At 34.3% G+C, this 18,539-nt stretch overlaps 2 protein-coding genes across 4 annotated transcripts in view; one reads left to right on the plus strand and one right to left on the minus strand.

The window, feature by feature from the left end:
• The first annotated feature begins 3,779 nt into the window (after positions 1 to 3,779).
• Positions 3,780 to 7,707, plus strand: LOC114383238 (scarecrow-like protein 1). Of its 2 annotated transcripts, none has more exons than XM_028342864.1 (3): positions 3,780 to 4,239; positions 5,457 to 5,520; positions 5,611 to 7,707. In XM_028342864.1, the coding sequence occupies exon 3, from the start codon at positions 5,657 to 5,659 to the stop codon at positions 7,430 to 7,432; it is 1,776 nt and encodes a 591-aa protein (XP_028198665.1). In that variant the 5' UTR covers positions 3,780 to 4,239; positions 5,457 to 5,520; positions 5,611 to 5,656; the 3' UTR covers positions 7,433 to 7,707. The 2 variants fall into 2 exon arrangements, with proteins under 2 accessions (XP_028198665.1, XP_028198666.1); XM_028342865.1 differs by lacking the exon at positions 3,780 to 4,239 and adding an exon at positions 4,258 to 4,589.
• A 690-nt stretch (positions 7,708 to 8,397) lies between these two features.
• The window catches only part of LOC114384732 (small RNA degrading nuclease 5-like), a 29,454-nt gene continuing 19,312 nt past the window's right edge, over positions 8,398 to 18,539 (minus strand). For both annotated transcript variants that reach the window (XM_028344488.1, XM_028344489.1), the window contains 5 exons: positions 10,796 to 10,856; positions 10,392 to 10,659; positions 10,037 to 10,218; positions 9,630 to 9,925; positions 8,398 to 8,747 (listed from right to left, as the gene is read on the minus strand). In XM_028344488.1, the coding sequence (XP_028200289.1) occupies positions 8,624 to 8,747; positions 9,630 to 9,925; positions 10,037 to 10,218; positions 10,392 to 10,659; positions 10,796 to 10,856 (931 nt within the window). In that variant the 3' untranslated portion in view covers positions 8,398 to 8,623. The remainder of the gene's footprint in view (positions 8,748 to 9,629; positions 9,926 to 10,036; positions 10,219 to 10,391; positions 10,660 to 10,795; positions 10,857 to 18,539) is intronic.

Genomic DNA, 18,539 nt, shown 5'->3' on the forward strand with positions numbered 1-18,539 from the left:
TTGTTTAATATTAAATTATTATTATTTATATAAAATGCATAATATGTATTTTTAAATTAAAAAATTGAATAATATTATTCTTAGACTATTGGTCACAATAATAACTAGTGAAGATAACACATTACACTTATACAAGTTAAATAATTGAGTATTGATATTGAATTCAAGCTATTTAGTACATCTTGTGTATTGTTAAGATTAAAAAATTGAGGATAGAATCATTTCAGGAAAGATTAAAAGTTTAAAATGAATGAACACACCCCTATTATTACCTATAATATTTTTATATTTTTTTTCTTTTTTATTAGGTGTAATTTGACATTTTGGGTGTGCAAGTATATTTTTATTTTTTTGTTGAATATACCCAATTAGTTTATTATGACTTTAAAACCTCGGCTTACCAATTTTTGGTTTTCAAAATATTGATAGGCACTTAGTCATCAAGTTTATGATAATATTCATTGTACTTGTCTAAGCACCTCCTAGTTGATATCATGAAAATATGTTTGATACAATCAAAGTGCGATTATACTAATGATACAAAAGTGGACGAATAGGTACGTACAGCTCAAACATTAGATATATAGCTTATAAACAAGAAAGAGCGACGAGTGTAAGTACTTTAATTTGTTTTAAAATTCAATATGCCAATTATTTTCCTGTCTTAGAATTCCAACTCTCTTGTTTTGGTCCGTTTGGATAAGACGAAGGGGAAACGATAAAGACTTATTTGCTAATAAACATAACTTGTGTGGATGTTAATATCTTGGATGTTTACAATTTCTATAAACAAGACATTCGTGATCGAAGACATGTTTGATTCATTTCACACTACAAGTCATAAACCATTGGATATATACATTTGCTTGCCCCCTCTCCCACTAGATGTACATTCAAATAAAGTTAGCAGGGTAATTGTTGCATATGAAAACAAGAAGGTAATTTGGTTATCAAATAAGTACATGTTTAATTTGTGGTTAAAATTATTGTGATGCATGTTTCAATATAAATCTAACAAATAAAAACAAAAATAATAATTTTAATCCTTTTGTAAAATTATTTTTACCTTAAAATTAATTTTTCAGCTAATATCTAAACATGTTCTGACATGTTACTTTCATCGTGGTTGAAACGTTGTGTGATCATTTTACTTAAGAATAATGTGAGGGGGTGAGGGTTTTTATGTCTTTTTCCGGTCGCATGCTCGTTCAAGATCTCACGCGGTAGCAGAAAAGGGAAAGAAAATTGTCCAACGTTGCCCACCAACAATGGTGTTGGTAGAAAGTAAGGTTTGAACTAGGAAAAAAGTAGGCTTACACAACTATGACTTGGTCAAAAAGGATAACTATTTTTCTATTTCCACTTTTAGAATTTTTGGTATTAAAAGTTGATTCCCCATAGATGGGTTGATTAATTTATTTTACTCTTCAAAATAAAATAAAGGAAATCTTTTGAATGAATATTATTTTTTATGCAAAGATTAAAAAAAAGAAAAAAAATCGAACGTGTTGGTAACATAGTTAAATTTTATTTCCATATTGCACACCTTCGAAAGTAAACATACAAAGTTCAAATAGAAAAAGAAAGGAAAGAAACACACGTCATGGGGTTATAATATGATGAAAGATTCTACGTCACAAGCCACCATTGAGAGCATGTTTGATTTTTAATTCAACTTGTTGTCCATGAATTCTAAAATTAAATTTAATGATCCACCGCAAAAGAAATAATAGTAATGCTTTTGGAAACTTCATTTTACAAGCAACATCTATTTGCAATGAATACGTAAATATACACTCAATTTTTTCACATAAATATTGAGATAAACAAACAAGTGTCTCGCTTGCTTGCTACAATGCTATGTTGGCCAGCCCCACTTGTGCTTGTTTCTAGCGCGTTCCAAGATTTTGATGAGAAAAGACTGAGCAAATAATTATGGATTTATTTTTTTATTCGGAAAACGACTAGTAAAAACTTCAGCCTTTCATTCTTGTAAATTGATAAGGGTCTAGGGTTCAAGGTCTTTATAATTATTAATTAATCAAAATAATTTAATATATGAATACAATATATTTTGACACACGTACACGGTTAACTTGTTAGAACTGAAGTAATTAGTGTAAATGATATTGGACTCAAATTTAACAAATATACACGTAATGTACCTATAAAATCCACAAATTAGATCTAGACTCAATAACCACAACAAGCAAGATATAGACTCAATAAATATTTATAGAACGTACAAATAGAAAATATGATTTTTATTGATGCAATTGTCATGGATCTGAGTGTATATAATGATCTGTAAAATTATTAGTTTTAAACCCACACTCAAATCCATACTTAGGTATGATAATAAATATAATTAGATATTTTTATATTTTTATAATCAAATTTTGAATTGTTTTATTAATTTTTATTGGATTTGGAATTTATACTTTTAATTAATATTTTCATTATTTTATATAATTAAGTTTAATATTAAAACAATATTTTTTACTAATTTATCAAATGGCTAAAATATAAGAATAGTAACTTATCTTATTTTTTTATTCTAAATTGGTCCTCTTATTTTTATAAGTTCTAAAATAGTCCATTTACTTATTTAGTTCATAACAAATTAGTCCCTTACAAAAATTGATCATTTTTTATATTTTCAAACACGATTTCAAACCTTTTTATTTAATATTTTTAATATATGAAATTTATCTTATTATATTTACCTGAAAACTATAGAAATTAACTAATGTTTAAAACAGAAAAGATCATAAATTTAGTGAAAATCATATGAAAAAATAATTTCATATGTAAAAAGAAAAAAATCTGACATTAGATTTTTAGGTTTTCATTATTCATGATACTCATTTTTCATGTATTTTTTACATTGTTTATGTCTCTTTTTAGTCCAACATTAATTGACTTTCATAATTTTTATATAGATGAATCTAATAAAATAAATTTCACATCTTAAATTAATCTAAAAAATATTTAAAATTGTGTCCAAAAATTAAAAATAAATAGTTTTAAAAAAGGACCAATTGGTCATAAATTAAATAAGGAGACTGTTTTAGAATTTTTAAAAATAAGTTAAGGGACCATTTCTTATTTTTAAGCCTTTATCAAATAAAACAGACATATTTAAATATTTCATTCATCTAAAACATAATTAATAGTCATTGGTGTAACGCGTCTATTTCTAAAATAATATAATGTGAAATAAATACTCCAAAATCTTAGAAAGTTTTATGTTAGTTAAATTACACGAGAAACATATAAAAAAATAATTTATTATAAAGTTATTTTACACATTTTATCGATAATTTTACTCGAACGTTTACTCGAACTTTCATAATGCTATCATAACAAAATTATTTTGAAAGATGATGTGGATTTCTCATTGTCTTTCCGGGCCCAAATAGAAATATTCAACCCTTTCAATCAATAATAATTTAATATAAATATGTTTTTGTTGATAAACCTTAGTTTTCACATTAGAGGTTGAAGTTAACAGGGGAGAGTAAAGTGAAAAGACAAATTGTCCCTATAATGCTGCTGATATATGTGAATCCAACGTGTACATTATTCGCAGTTATCACCGTCCATGAGGGGTACTTGTGTCACTGTCCCATCATAGTTTCGTGTGGCCAATGTCTTTAGTCTGAGATAGACAAGTTGCAGTGAATTCCAAGTAGTTTCGTTAATTCTAGGTGGGTTTGATTTTCCACTCGCTTACCCCTTCACTAGTTTCCAGAAGCTCAGATTGTCTTCATGATTGCAATTTTATAATAATAAGATAAAATAAACAAATAAATTGGTTTCTTTACACTATAACACCATAAGTTCATGAATTCGTATTTTTTTATTCGGGTTGCTTAGTTCCTCCTAACTTACCTCCAATCTTAATTCTTTGGAAGCTTTAAACTTAAAAGTCTTGTTTGATATCTTTTTCTTCCCTTGCCACATCTATATTTATTAGATTTTAATGGTTGTGCATATCAATTCCCAAGTACCTTATTGTTCATTTATTTTTTTGTTTATCTGATTTGTTGCTATTCCACCAATCTGACCTTCCTAAGGAAACAAATTTCATTTAATATATTAAGGAGACATCAAGAGATTGTCTTGCCCTTTGGTTTGCTTTAATCAAACGCTCTACCACTTGGTCAAAAGCCTTAGCTTAGTTTCCTTCTGTGTGTCTCTAGGAGCATCATCCTTATCTGTCTGAGGTTGCATCAGGTACCCTTTGTCTCTTGTTTAATTTCTACCTCTAGAATCTTGATTATATGGTTTATTTTTTGTAACTTGGATGCTCCTTTTAATAAGAGATGCCATCTGTTACAATTCTTGTGAATAATTGTGAATTGAAGTTAAAGAGACTAGGGGAAGATGGTCTTTATTCTCTAGTTTCTGAATTTAGTGTTTTATTGAAGGATTTGTTTCTTTCATTTTTTCTATCATGGGTTGGTTCTCCAAAAGGGTATTTTTTGGTTATCCTTTTCTGTTTCTGCATTTGCAGCAAAGTTTAATTTTGGAAGGGAGGGAGTTTTGTTGTCTTAAAATAAAGCTGTTTCGTCATAGTGATAGAGGTACTGTCCGAAAAGTTTTATTTATGGTCATCAATTTTATCTATGTAATCAAGATGAATTGAAACCGTGGTTGACTAATTGTTGCATGAGTCTCTTATGCTTTAACATAAAAATTTGTGTCCAAAGCAGGAGATTTATTTCTTTTTTCTTTCCGGCTAGAGCGAACATATCATATTTGAAAAGGCAAAAATTTTGTCAATTTCATAGGAGTTCCTCATTTTTTAGTGGCAGAAATGTTTTAAAATTAAGGTCTGGAGAATCTTAGATCAATACAAAAGTTTTTGTTTCCTTGGTATTTTCATTTGATTTCAAGAATGTGTTTGGATATGTTGATTGGATCATAATCCAGCTAATTTCTGCAGGCATGTCACCATGTTGCGCATATGGGTGTAAACTGTAAAGAATAGTCTTTAATATTTATTTTCCTCTTCCAAATACTTTGAATGAGGCTACTATATTAACAACGATGTTTTTTGCTATGCACGCTGGGTTGAACTTTATCTGCCATGTAAATTCATGTTTCGACAAAGCTAATTACTAAATTGTGTTAACAAGGGTAATTTTGATTCTCTCTTTTGGCTAAGTGAGATCACTGTTACTTCTTGAATACATTCAAAAATCAAAATCATAGATAGTGGTGTTCTGAGGATGCAGAAGTTTCTGTTTATGACTAAGTATACAATTGCGTAGGTTTATTTCAATTTTTAGATAAAACTTTTTGCGGATTGAACTAATTCTCAAGCTGTTTATTCGTGAGACTCACAGTATGTAAAGTAATAAACTTTTTAAGTGTATTTTATATAGATTGGTTATTTATTCTAACTGAAAATGTCTTCTAATGTTTCTGTCTTCTCCGTTGGTTCTCAGCAAAGGTGTCTTCGAAGGTTCAACAAGATTTCATCAGAGAGCACTTATTTTACTATTTCTCAAGGTAGGAAAGGGGAGGGAAAAAAGCCTGGTAGTTTTTTAAATGATTGCAAATTTTATAGCAAGTTCCTTATTAATCTTTTTGATGATTTAGGTACATACAGAAAGTTTGTTTGAGCTAAGTGAGTAAAAGGAGAACTATGTCATTGGTTATATCTGCAGAGTTGGCTGATACATCATATGGAAATGCCAAGCTCTACACACTAAAGGGAACGGATGTTACACCAGATTTGTCCTCCCACAATTTTGCACCAGATAAGCACAGAAACATGTATATGACAAAGTCACACTCCTGTGAGAGTTATGCAAAGTACTTCCGGGATTCACCAACAGAAGAACTGATAGAACCGTCTAGTTCCAGCATATCAGGAAACTCAGTTCACCCTGATGGTGCTTCTTCTTACCTGCTAAGAGCTAGTTCAGGAGCTTCTGTGATTGTTAATAACCCATTTGACACTTCTATCTGGTCTACAAGGCATCGCGATGCCTATCAGTCCAATTCTGGATCAGATTTCGTGGAAAACGGGAGTCCGGATGGCCTTGACTTCGATGGTGAAATGAGATTAAAACTTCAAGAATTGGAGAGGGCTTTGCTTTCTGATGAAGAAGAGGAGGAGGAAGGCATGTTTGAGACTGTTCAAAGCATGGAGATTGATCCAGACATGGTCGAGTGGGCCAATCCGCTTCAAGATATGTTGCTCCATGACTCACCAAAGGAGTCCTCATCCTCAGATTCTTCCAATCTTACCAGCATCAGCAGCACAACCAAAGACACATCACAAAACTCGCCCCAAACCCCTAAGCAACTGCTTTATGATTGTGCTAGAGTACTTTCAGAAGGAAATGAAGAGGAAGCCACATCTATGATAAACAAGCTCCGGCAAATGGTCTCAATTCAGGGTGATCCTTCTCAAAGAATTGCGGCTTACATGGTGGAAGGACTTGCAGCTCGTGTCGCTACATCCGGAAAATGCATCTATCAAGCATTGAGATGCAAGGAACCTCCTTCTAACGATCGCTTAGCAGCAATGCAGATACTATTTGAGGTCTGCCCATGTTTTAAATTTGGATACATCGCTGCAAATGGCGCGATAGCTGAGGTTGTTAGAGATGAAAAGAAGGTTCACATAATAGACTTTGACATCAGCCAAGGAACTCAATACATAACTCTAATACAAACACTTGCTTCAATGCCAGGTAGGCCACCTCGTGTGAGATTAACTGCGGTGGACGATCCTGAGTCTGTGCAGCGTTCCATCGGTGGCATAAACATCATAGGACAAAGACTTGAAAAGCTGGCAGAGGAACTCAGATTGCCATTTGAGTTTCGAGCTGTGGCGTCAAGGACGTCAATTGTCTCACCATCAATGCTCAACTGTCGTCCAGGGGAAGCACTTGTGGTGAACTTTGCATTCCAGCTTCACCACATGCGCGATGAAACTGTATCGACCGTGAACGAGAGAGACCAACTTCTTCGCATGGTTAAGAGCTTGAATCCAAAAATTGTGACAGTTGTGGAGCAGGACATGAACACCAACACCTCCCCTTTTCTCCCAAGATTCATTGAAACCTACAATTACTACTCTGCTGTGTTTGACACACTTGATGCAACTCTCCCAAGGGAGAGCCAGGACAGGATGAATGTCGAAAGGCAATGCCTGGCAAAGGACATTGTCAACATTGTTGCATGTGAGGGCGAGGAAAGAATAGAACGGTATGAAGTCGCCGGAAAATGGAGGGCGAGGTTGTCGATGGCTGGCTTCACTCCATCTCCAATGAGCACAAATGTGAGAGAAGCAATTAGGAATCTCATTATTAAGCAATACTGTGACAAGTTCAAGATAAAGGAGGAAATGGGGGGTCTTCATTTTGGGTGGGAAGACAAAAACTTAATTGTTGCTTCAGCATGGAAGTGACCAATACAAATTCTTTTGTTGCATGAGACTCATTGTAGTGTTGATGTAGTATAGTATTTGTTTGCTTGTTTAGTCTGTATCTGTTATGTTTACGCTTGGTTCAGACTCAGATGTATACTAACGTGCAACTTATGCTAATACAAACTTTCATGTGTTTAACGTGGATGAAAGTCAATGGAGCATCTGACAACATCAGACAGCTATCATTGCTTAGGCTTGTAATGACATCATTTCTTGTTCGCATAATTTTGCGTTTCACTTTTGCTTCTTGTTCACATTAATGGTTCAGCCGTGTGGTTCATTTTGGTTAGGATGTGGCTTTAAGGCAGTTATAAGGCTTTGATAATTGAAGATGATAAGTGCGTTTATAGTATTTAATTGTAACAAGCTATTTCTTCTCATCTTTTTATGAAATAAATAAATAACTTTAGATATCTACACTAATCTTTTTATGAAATAAATAAATCAATTTAGATATCTAGTTACCGTTGCTCTAAGTTTGTTGTGCAAAAAAACATTGTTCTATGTTTATGATTAATTGATTGTAACAATGTTTATACGTAATTTAATGTGCTTTTATTTCCCTTTTTGGATGCTATTTGTCATATTCCAACTATTTCACGTTGTAGGTCCCACTCTTTGTTGCACTGAAGTTCAAATTTATTTATATCTGAACAGAAGATTATTCAAATTTCCTGCCTTAAACTAAACAGTTAATTTAAATTTATAAATATAATTTATGAATTCTTTCTAACTTACATTAATAAATTACATAAAAATAACGAAAATAAATTATTCTTAGTTTATTATAATGTTAAAAGTTAATTTTATGAATTATTTTTTATTTAATAAAAAAATTTAATCAACTAGTTAAAATAGCTTATAGTCAAATTTATTAACTGCTTATTAAGAGGTGTTCTTAAACTTCAGAATTAACAATGAAAAATACCGTGTCTAAGAAAGTATATTAGGGCAAAAATACGTAATAGTTAAATCAATAATTTTAAACAAGCAGAATCATACATTTGGGGCACTTTCATACCCCTCCCCACCACCAAAAGCTATGGCACACATGTATAACTACTGACCTCTACCACAATATTTACATTTATAACGTTCACGATCAAATTGTGGGTACTCACTACATGCTAACAAAATTAACATCAGTTCATTTTGTAACAATTATTATACTCAATGTTTTACACCTACAAAACACAAGGCTACTTCAGCTCGGGCCTGAACCTCTTCCAATATTTCCACAATCTTTTCACGACATATATTACTTTCATTCTGCTCCGCAAGCATTTTTCTCAGCCTTCAAAAAGGAGGGAAAACAAGTTAAATAAAAAACAAGACATAACATGCAAAATAAACAAAGGTTAATTCACCAAAAATAAAGGTATGTTAAAATAGTGCAACCCCCAGCTTTGTTCATGCTTCGAGCCTGCCTAAATTGACAAAATTAATTGAATCCTCATATGCATAATGGACTTGTGGCTTAGCTTCAATGTTTCAATCAGTAATGTCCGTCAGCAAGGATCACATTGGCATTGGACTAATGAATGGGTTAGCTTCCATGGACTTGTGAATAGCATACATGGAGACCTAATAAATGGTGTAACTTGGTCTCATATCATCAAGTGATTATGAAAAACTAGGGTTGCCTAGGGCAAAGGACGCCATTATATAAGGTCTGGTCCAATCGGTTTTAAATGAGCTAGAGAGTCATAATCCCCAAGTCAATTCAGGGGCTTCCATTAAAGATGCTAAAATGCAGTTTTTCTGGGACAAGTATCATATACATAGTTTTTTAATCAACATTTGATAATATAGGACCAGCCATGCAGTTTGATAGCAACTCACTTACTGCACAGTGCAATCAAAATCATGCATGTAAATCAGTGAATCCAATGTGATGTGATCCATGGTCCATCATCCACAGGTGAAACCAATAAATTGCATGAGCAAGTCTGGCCCTCAAATTTAACTAGGGTTTGTTGAACTTCTAGATATATACAAACAGAAACTGTATATACCCTGTTGAGGAAAGTATATATATGAAGACTCATGTTAAATATACATCGTTCAAGGGTCAAACATTAGTTTGTTCCTACGTTATTGTAAGGTGAAAAGTGTACAGCAATTAAAACAAATAGAAAGATAGAATACTTGGATTTAAAAAAGGCATGCATATTACCTGCGGACAATAGCAGTGTCTCCGTGACCAGTGCAAATTATCATCATGGCATTTGTGGGTAATGACAAATACAGATTATGAATTCTAGCATCCATGCGAGCCAGAATTTCCTTCAGTTCAGCAGATGCTTTCAACTTGAAGTCTTTCCCTTTTGTAAAATTATTCTGACATGTTTGTAATGCCAACATCTCTGCAAGTCTTCTATTCAACCTCTCAGAATCTTCAGCTTGTTTCTTCAAGTATGAGTGTAGCTCCGAAAACTGAGTCCAGATAAAATGTACCTTTCCATTCTTCACCTGAAGAAAAAAAAAAATAAACAATTAGGCATGAAACAAGACCATAAAGTAGTTATAAAATGTCAGTCAGAAAGGGAAAAACTTGCAAATATTGCTGGCTAAGGCATCTACCTCCTTGTTGGCCTTTGCAAGTGCTACATCATCAGAGGTCACTGGAATTGCATGAGAGGACTCTGAGGCATACCGTTTTACTACAGATATATCATCAATCAGTGAGGAGGTTTTGCCAGACTCACTCAGAATAGAAAGGAGCTTTTTCCGGGTAAAGGATGGAGGGGAACCAAAATTAGGCCCTGCTTCAAGAGTGTCACATCACAGCAGTTATGCTAACTATATGGCAAACCAAGTAAATATAAAGGGATAAGGCAGAAAGATAAAACTGCATATGTATGTAAACTAGAATGCATTGAGAACTTCCAATATAAAGATTGCAGCATTAATGCATGAAGATTGAAGAACTACTTGCCATTTCTGATCTTCAATAGTGCCAATTCCATGGTAGCTCTAGCATCTTCAATGCTGTCATGTCCATTCCCTGACTGTTGTATCTCCCTTGAAAGAAATCTCTTAGTAAGAAACCGTAGAGCATTTTTATGAGTTGATCCTCGGGGGTGTTTGTATAACACTGCTGTGTCAATGACCAAGTCATGAGATATCTTCAATGCTAACAAATCGTTTTCCAGAGAATGCCCAACAAGGATAGTCTCCTTGTGAACCAACTTTAGGAACTCTTCCTGTAAATGGGAAGAAACTGCAATTAAATCAGCAAAACAAATAGTTTCAACTAAATGGTTCAGCACGGTACCAGAAGTTTCAGCCTATTAACTGAAATAAGACAAAGAACAAATCAAGAAACTCAAGTAACAGAACCTGAATGTCTCTCAGACTTGTCGTCACGCCATCTAACATCTCTGACGTTATTCCACTATATCTACAAAGCACAAATATTACTTGTATTCGACAAAGTGAGAGAGAGAGAAAAAATTAGAGAGAAAAGAAACTGATATTATTGCAATCTGAAAAGTTAGAGTTAGTTACAATAGAGGTATATATAGACCTCTGAACCTCTGAACTAACAATAACAGAAACTAACTGCCCAATACTAGTGAGGTGCTGTTAGCAAAAGCTAACAGCACTTACAAACATACTACCAATTGTCTAACACTAGAGGGGTGCTGTTAGCAAAAGCAAACAGCCCTTACAAACATACTACAAAACTGTTTCCCAGTTATACAATCACACACTCTAATACCCACCCTCAAACTCAAGGGGAAGAGTTTTCAGAAGAAACACTCCACATTGAGTTTGCCCCTGAGAACTTCAAATCTTGATGAAGAAAGGGGCTTGGTCAGTGCATCAGCCCACTGATCTAGAGCTGGGATATGCACAATTGAAAGCTACTTAGCCAGAATTTTTTCTCTTACGAAGAAGACATCAATTTCCATGTGTTTTATACGATTGTGAAACAGAAGATTGTGAGCAATGGATACTGCACTCTGATTATGACAAAAAAGAACAGGAGTAGTGAAGGGAACTTGCAACTCAGTTAGAAGAGCTTGAATCCATGTTAACTCAGTGGAAGTTTGAGCTAAACTACAATACTCAGCTTCAGTGTTGGACCTGGCCATGACCTTTTTTTTGCGAGACCACCAAGATATTAAGTTTGGGCCAAGAAAGATGGCAGCCCCTGAGGTGGAATGCCTGTCATCCACATCAGATGCCCAGTCAGCATCGCAGAACACGCGAGGAACCAATGGTTTTGTAATAAGAGCAGGCTGAAGAAGTAGTCCATGAAACAAAGTACCCTTGAGATACCTTAAGATTCTTTTCATTACTGGCCAATGAGAGTCTAGAGGTGCAGCCATAAATTGACAAACTTTATTGACAGCAAAGCTGATTTCAGGTCTAGTAAGAGTAGCATATTTTAAGGGACCAACTACTAATCTGTATAGAATTGAATCATGAAAAATATCAGCACCATGTCGAGATAGTTTGCAATTAGGGACCATGGGGGAAGAAATGAAATGAGCTTCAGTCATGTGAGTTTTGTGGAGTAAATCACAAATATATTCACTGGGTCATCAGTATAGAGTTATTAGGTAGATACTTGATCTCTAGGCCCAAAAAATAATCCAAATGACCAAGTTGCTTGAGAGAGAAAGCAATGCATAGTTTGGTTGTGAGCTACTGAATGAGAAGTAGAACTGGCCGTGATGATGATATCATCCACATAGACTAAAAGATAGACAATATGCACCTGTTGCCTGAAGATGAAAAGGGAATTGTCACATTTGCTCCCCACAAAGCCAAACTGAAGAAGGGTAGATTTCAACCTATCAAACCATTACCTTGGAGCATGTTTTAAGCCATAGAGAGCTTTATTGAGCTTGCAAACTAGGGACTTATCTGCAACTTCAAAACCTGGAGGTTGTGTCATAAACATAGATTCTTCTTCAAGAAGCCCATTTAGAAAAACATTATTCACATCAAGCTGAAATAATTTCCACCCATGTGACAATGCAAGAGTGAGAACAATACGAATGGTGACAGGCTTAACCACAGTCGAAAAGGTCTATGAAAGTCAAAGCCATGAATTTGATGAAATCCCTTGGCTACCAACCTTGCTTCGAACTTGTTGATGGAACCATCAGCATTTTCCTTTACTCTGAAAACCCACTTACACCCAATAGCTTGTCTATTAGAAGGTAAGGGAACTAAGTCCCAAGTTTTGTTTTTCAACAAAGCATCATATTCTTGTTGCATGGCAGCAAGCCAATCTGCATTTTCCAGGGCCTGTTTCACAGTTTTGGGTTCAAAATGGGTAAGAAATAAACAAGGATGTAGTCTAGGATTGTGAATTCTATACTTGGACCTTGTTTGCATAGGATGAGTATTAACTGGTGTAGAATTAGGTGCTGAAACAGACTCAGAAGAGGGTGCACCAAGGGTTATGGACTCTAATGTTTGAGGATGATTAGATGTAGACTCAGAAGGAGTGGATGGATGAGACACAAGAAGAGATGTAGTAGGTGAATGAATAGGAATAGGGAAAAAATAGGGGGGACAAGAGGTGCAGAAGGAGAATGAGAAGGAGATAGCTGAGAAGATTGAGCCATAGGAACTACAGAAGGTGGAGATAGGTTAGGATTAAGACTGAAATAGGAATCAAGACACTTGATGGAGGTAGAAGAGGAGGGAAACAGGTCAGAATAAGGGAACCTCAACTCATTAAACAGAACATCTTTGGAAATATAGACTTTAATAGATGAAGACAAACATTTATAGCCTTTGTGAGAGGAGGAACATCCCAAAAATAGACATTCTTGAGATCGAAAATTGAGTTTGAGTATGATAAGGTCTCAGCAAGGGAAAACAGACACAGCCAAAGGTTTTAAGGAATTGAAAGTTAGGATCCTTGTTGAAAAGAGTAACAAAGGGAATGGCAAAATTGAGAGAAGCAGTGGGAAGTCTATTAATTAGATAGACAGTAGTAATAAAGGCATAATCCCAAAACTGTAAGGGTAAAAAGGCATGATGCAATAATGTAAGGCCTAAATCAATTATATGTCTATGTTTTCTTTCAACCACACCATTTTGATGATGAGTGTGGGGACAGATAAGTCTATGAAAGATGCCATAGGATGTTAGGAGAGCAGAGAAAGGTCTGAATTCACCCCCCAATCAGATTGAACACTTTTGATTTTAGTATTAAGTTGCAGTTCAACCATTGATTTAAAAGCTTGAAAAACATAAAGAGTTTCAGCCTTAGATTTGATAGGAGATATCCAAGTGTATCTGGAAAAGTAGGGGTGAAAATGAACCAAGTCAAGCCAAGCTTTACTAGGTTTGAGCTCGGCTTGAGTTGAATACGTAAGGCTTGAGTTTGGCTCATTGCCTGTCATAGGTTTTTTTTAAGGCTCGGCTCGGTTTACATAAAAGTCTGGCTTGGCCCACGAGCCTATTTAAAAACTTGCTTAAAGACGTCTTTGATTAATTAATTATTTTAAAATCTAGTGAAATACTAACTAAAAAAAGAAACTTATAAAATTTCGTATAAGCAATGTACAAATTCAAAAATAATTGATAAACAAAATCATATTGAATTCAAGTCGTTAAAGTACAAAGTATATCAAAAGAAAATAAAAAGAGCATAATATTAAAAAATGTATGGATTAGAGATGATTTGCACTAATATAGTCAAACAAAAATTATTATTAGTTAAATTAACGATTTTTAATCCAATTTTTGAATATATAATTATATTAAATATTTTTTAAAAAAATATATCTACAATAATTTCATCTTAGTCTACTCAAGCCATATCTTATATACTATTGATCAAGGCCGTACCCGAATCAAATAAACATTAAAAATGCAGTATCTAGGAAGTGATCCTAGGTCGTCTCCCAACAAGCAATGGTCAACCAAACGTTCATAACACATAATAATAAAACAGTAACGAATTGGGGGTTGTTTGTTTTTGTAAATTAAACAGCAAGCAAATTTGAATTAGAAAATAACAAAATTAAAACATGTTTTCCCTTGATTCACAAACAAGTCTCTTATCCTAGGTTACGAGAATTTATCCTTAATCAGTTCAACCACTCAATCCAACCCTAAATTAAATTACTAAGCGAAAATTAACATAAGACTGTCATTATGTGATTAAACAACACATACACCAATTAATCATGAACGAAACTGATCATTAAGCATGAACGTAAATTAAGCGCAGAGACAATTAATCAAGCACTAAGCATGCATGAATTAATAGCAACAAATACAAAGTAATTGGTGAAGAAGAAAAACTGATCAGCATTCAATAGTAATAACAAAACCTCAAAGAGAGATGTGTTTGATCCTCAAGAGAAAACAATGCTAAAGACTTAGCCTTCCATTAATCAGTAGAAACGAAACTGTAGATTGAAGCCGAAATGAAATTGCAGAAAACGAATTTTATTCTACATAAACAATGTGCATGAACAATAATAAAAACTGAAATTCTAAAATCCTAGAATTATTCTCCTCTCCGAAAAAAACTCCCTAAACTAAAACCTTGGTGTTGTTATATAGGTCCTCAGTCCCAAAGCTCACAAATCTATTTTAAGTCCAAACCCATAAACGAAATAAAATAAAATCTGGACAAGATAAGATTGGATGAAATAAAATCTGGACGAAATAAAATTTAGATGGAATAAAATCTGGATAAAATAAAATCTAGATGGAATAAAATCTTGATAAGATAAGATTTGATAAAATAAAGTTATTATTATTATTATTATTATTATTATTGTTAATTAAACAAGCCGACTTGTCAAGCTTAACAAGCTTTTTTTATATAGTTTGAGCTTGGTCTTTTTATCTAAAAAGGGTTTTTAAAAAGCTTGAGCTTGACCTTTATAGTAAACAAGCCGAGCCGAGCCGAGCCGAGCCGAGCCTTATATAGGCCAAGCCAAAGGCCCTCGACAAGCTGCTCGGCTCATTTCCACCCCTATGAAAAAGGCATCAATAAAGGATACATAGCATTTATAACCAGCATAGGAAGTTAAATGAGAAGGTCCCCACAAATCTATAAAGATAAGCTCCAAAGGAGAGTAAACAGAAATAGAAGTGTGAGATGGTAATTTATGAGATTTTCCCATACAGCAGGAAGAACAAAAATCTCAAAAAAATTTACTTGATGGGGAAATGTTACAATGATTGAAGACTAGCTTCATTACATGACTATAAGGATGACCTAATCTAGCATGCCAAAGACTAGCAGGACTAGGAGAGGAAACGACAGAATTGGAGACTACACTAGAATTTTTATTAACAGTAGCAGCTATACTAGGCAAGCCATTATCTGAAATTGAAGTTGAAGTAGACAACAGTAGGGGAGAGTTGTCTTGAAGCTTGAGATTCTGAAAGGAGTAAAGACCATCAGCACCAACAACCCCTTGAAGAAGGACTTTATTAGTCTCTTGAGATTTTACAAGACACAAGTGAGGGTGAAATTCAAAGAAAACAGAGTTATCTTTAGCAAACTGACTCACACTTAACAAATTTTTTGATATTGAAGGGTGTTATAATTATGTGTATCTCTTGATAGATTTTCTGTTTTTATCTTTCTTAATTTCCTGCTTAACTTGTTGTAGAAGACAGCAATGTGTCTTGTCTTGTGAAGCTGTCTCTCTCCTTTTTTGGTGTATATATATGTGTTATTTGAATGTAATAAAGTAAGCTAGTGAGAGAATTGTTCTTCCTCACAAAAGTCACAGCTTCAAGTAAGGGACATGTAATAATTTATGAAGTTTAAATGTTATGTGAGAAACATTAGGGGACACAAAGGAAGAAGAATCAACACCAGAGATACTCAAACCTTCACCATTGCCTATGACAATTTGATCAAGTCCATCAAAATGAGTGAACTGCTTGATATTTTGTGATTCACTAGTCACATGGAAGCTAGCTCCTGAGTTTGGAATCCAAGTGGAGCTAGCAGAATCATTCCCATGAGAGGAGGAATTGGTAAGTATAGCACTAGGTTGATTGGATGTTGGAACAACAGCTTTTTAATTGGAATTGGGAATAATCCAGGTATTGGAAGCTCTGGCAAAACCAGAGGAGTAGGGAATTGGTTGAAGTGTGGCAGGATCAAAGAAGGTGAGTGATTCATGAGGCTGAAAAATCATGTCAAACTGAAAGTGGCAAACATTTGCAGTGCGTCCGTACTTGAGACCATTTTGACACTAAAAGTTGGCAAAACGGCCACCACCACGGCCTCTACCGGAGGCACCATCACTGTGTTCGGCACCTCGATCAGAAAAATCGCCATGACCATTGCCAGGCCATACAATCCTTGAGAACCACCAGGATCACCAAATTAGTAGGGATTTTTATGCAAATAGCATTGAGTGTAGTTCAAAGACAGAGAACTTAGCACCTGAGCTTCTTTATTGTAGTGAGCAAGACTAGTTTCATGACCGTAGAGTAAGGCCTCAATCTCGGCGATAGACAGAGTACGCTTCTTGCTCTCAATTACAAAGATTACCGGTGCATAATCGGACAGGATCCCTTCAAGAATTGCATCAACATATTCCTCATGAAAAACAAGAACTCCAACACCAGCAAGCTCATCAACATAACCTTTGATTTTTTGCAAATATTCATCAACATGACAAAACACTGTAATTTGTGCGACTTGATAACCAGTTCTACATGTTACCGCCAGTGGAGATAGTTTGAATCATCAAGCTTCTTGGCAATGGAGTTTGGGAACAATTGAGAGACAAAGTTCGAAGGAACGGAAGCCATGGTTGCACGGATCTGGAACTTGTGAAGGTACAATAACTACGAAAAATTGGCTCTAGATACCATATTCAAGAAAGTGAGAGAAAGAGAGAAAATTAGAGAGAAAGGAAACTGATATTATTGCAATCTAAAAAGTTAGTTAGAGTTAGTTACAATAGAGGTATATATAGACCTCTAAACCTCTGAACTAACAATAACAGAAACTGGCTGCTAATACTAGTGAGGTGCTGTTAGCAAAAGCTAACAGACCTTACAAACATAATACAAAACTGTTTTCACAGTTATACAATCACATACTCTAATAACTTGATGCAGACAATTTTGTTTCAAATCCAAGGAAAAAAGAAAAATAGGTCATAAAGAACAATTTCAACTTTGTTTTTCTTTTTTATATTTCAACTTATTTTCTGGTTTTTGACTTGTTTGCTTTCATTACCAATAGATAATAGTATCCCAACTCCCAAGACTGAAGAACATCATCCAATAGTCTCTCAATCTATTTAGGGTTTTCTAACACTAAAAACAACAAAATTCTGGTATGTTCTTAGTATTTTGAGGGTCCAAGACCAATCTCTTACTATAAAGAATGTCTCTAATCTTCTCTCCCGATCTATAGCCTATCTCTACCACATTCTGTTAGAAATTTAACTAAGAATGACTAAGTATAACTCTTAAAATGAACAAGTTGAAGTTTGAATGTGTGAGAGAAATTGTTACTCACAGACAACTTGCTTTATTACTTTCAAATAAATATATATAGGATACAAAAAGGAGGAGAGAGACAGCTGATTACATTGACCTAACATTGTTGTCCTCTCAATAAAGCTGAATAATTAAACAACAATACACAAAACTACACATATATTTAACACTCCCCCTCAAGCTGGAGCATATAAATCATATGCACCAAGCTTGGAACATATAGACTGAATCCTAGATCCTCTTAAGGACTTAGTTAAAATATTTGTTAACTGATCATTAGAATTAATGAACTCAATGACAATCTCCTTAGACAATAGTTTCTCCCGAATGAAATGACAATCAATCTCTATGTGCTTAGTCCTCTCATGGAAGACTGGGTTTGGAGCAATGTGAAGAGCAGCCTGATTATCACAGTATAACTTCATTTGCACCACTTCACAGAATCTCAATTCTTGGAGAAATTGCTTAATCCACATAAGTTCATATGTAACCATAGTCATAGATCGACATTCAGCATCTGCACTGGATCGAGCAATAACAGTTTGTTTCTTGCTTTTCCACGAAACAATGTTCCCTCTAATGAAGACACGATATCCTGATGTAGATCTCCTATCCATGG

Source organism: Glycine soja, chromosome 14 (genome assembly GCF_004193775.1).
Source record: "Glycine soja cultivar W05 chromosome 14, ASM419377v2, whole genome shotgun sequence".
In the NCBI taxonomy this organism is placed as follows: domain Eukaryota; kingdom Viridiplantae; phylum Streptophyta; class Magnoliopsida; order Fabales; family Fabaceae; genus Glycine; species Glycine soja.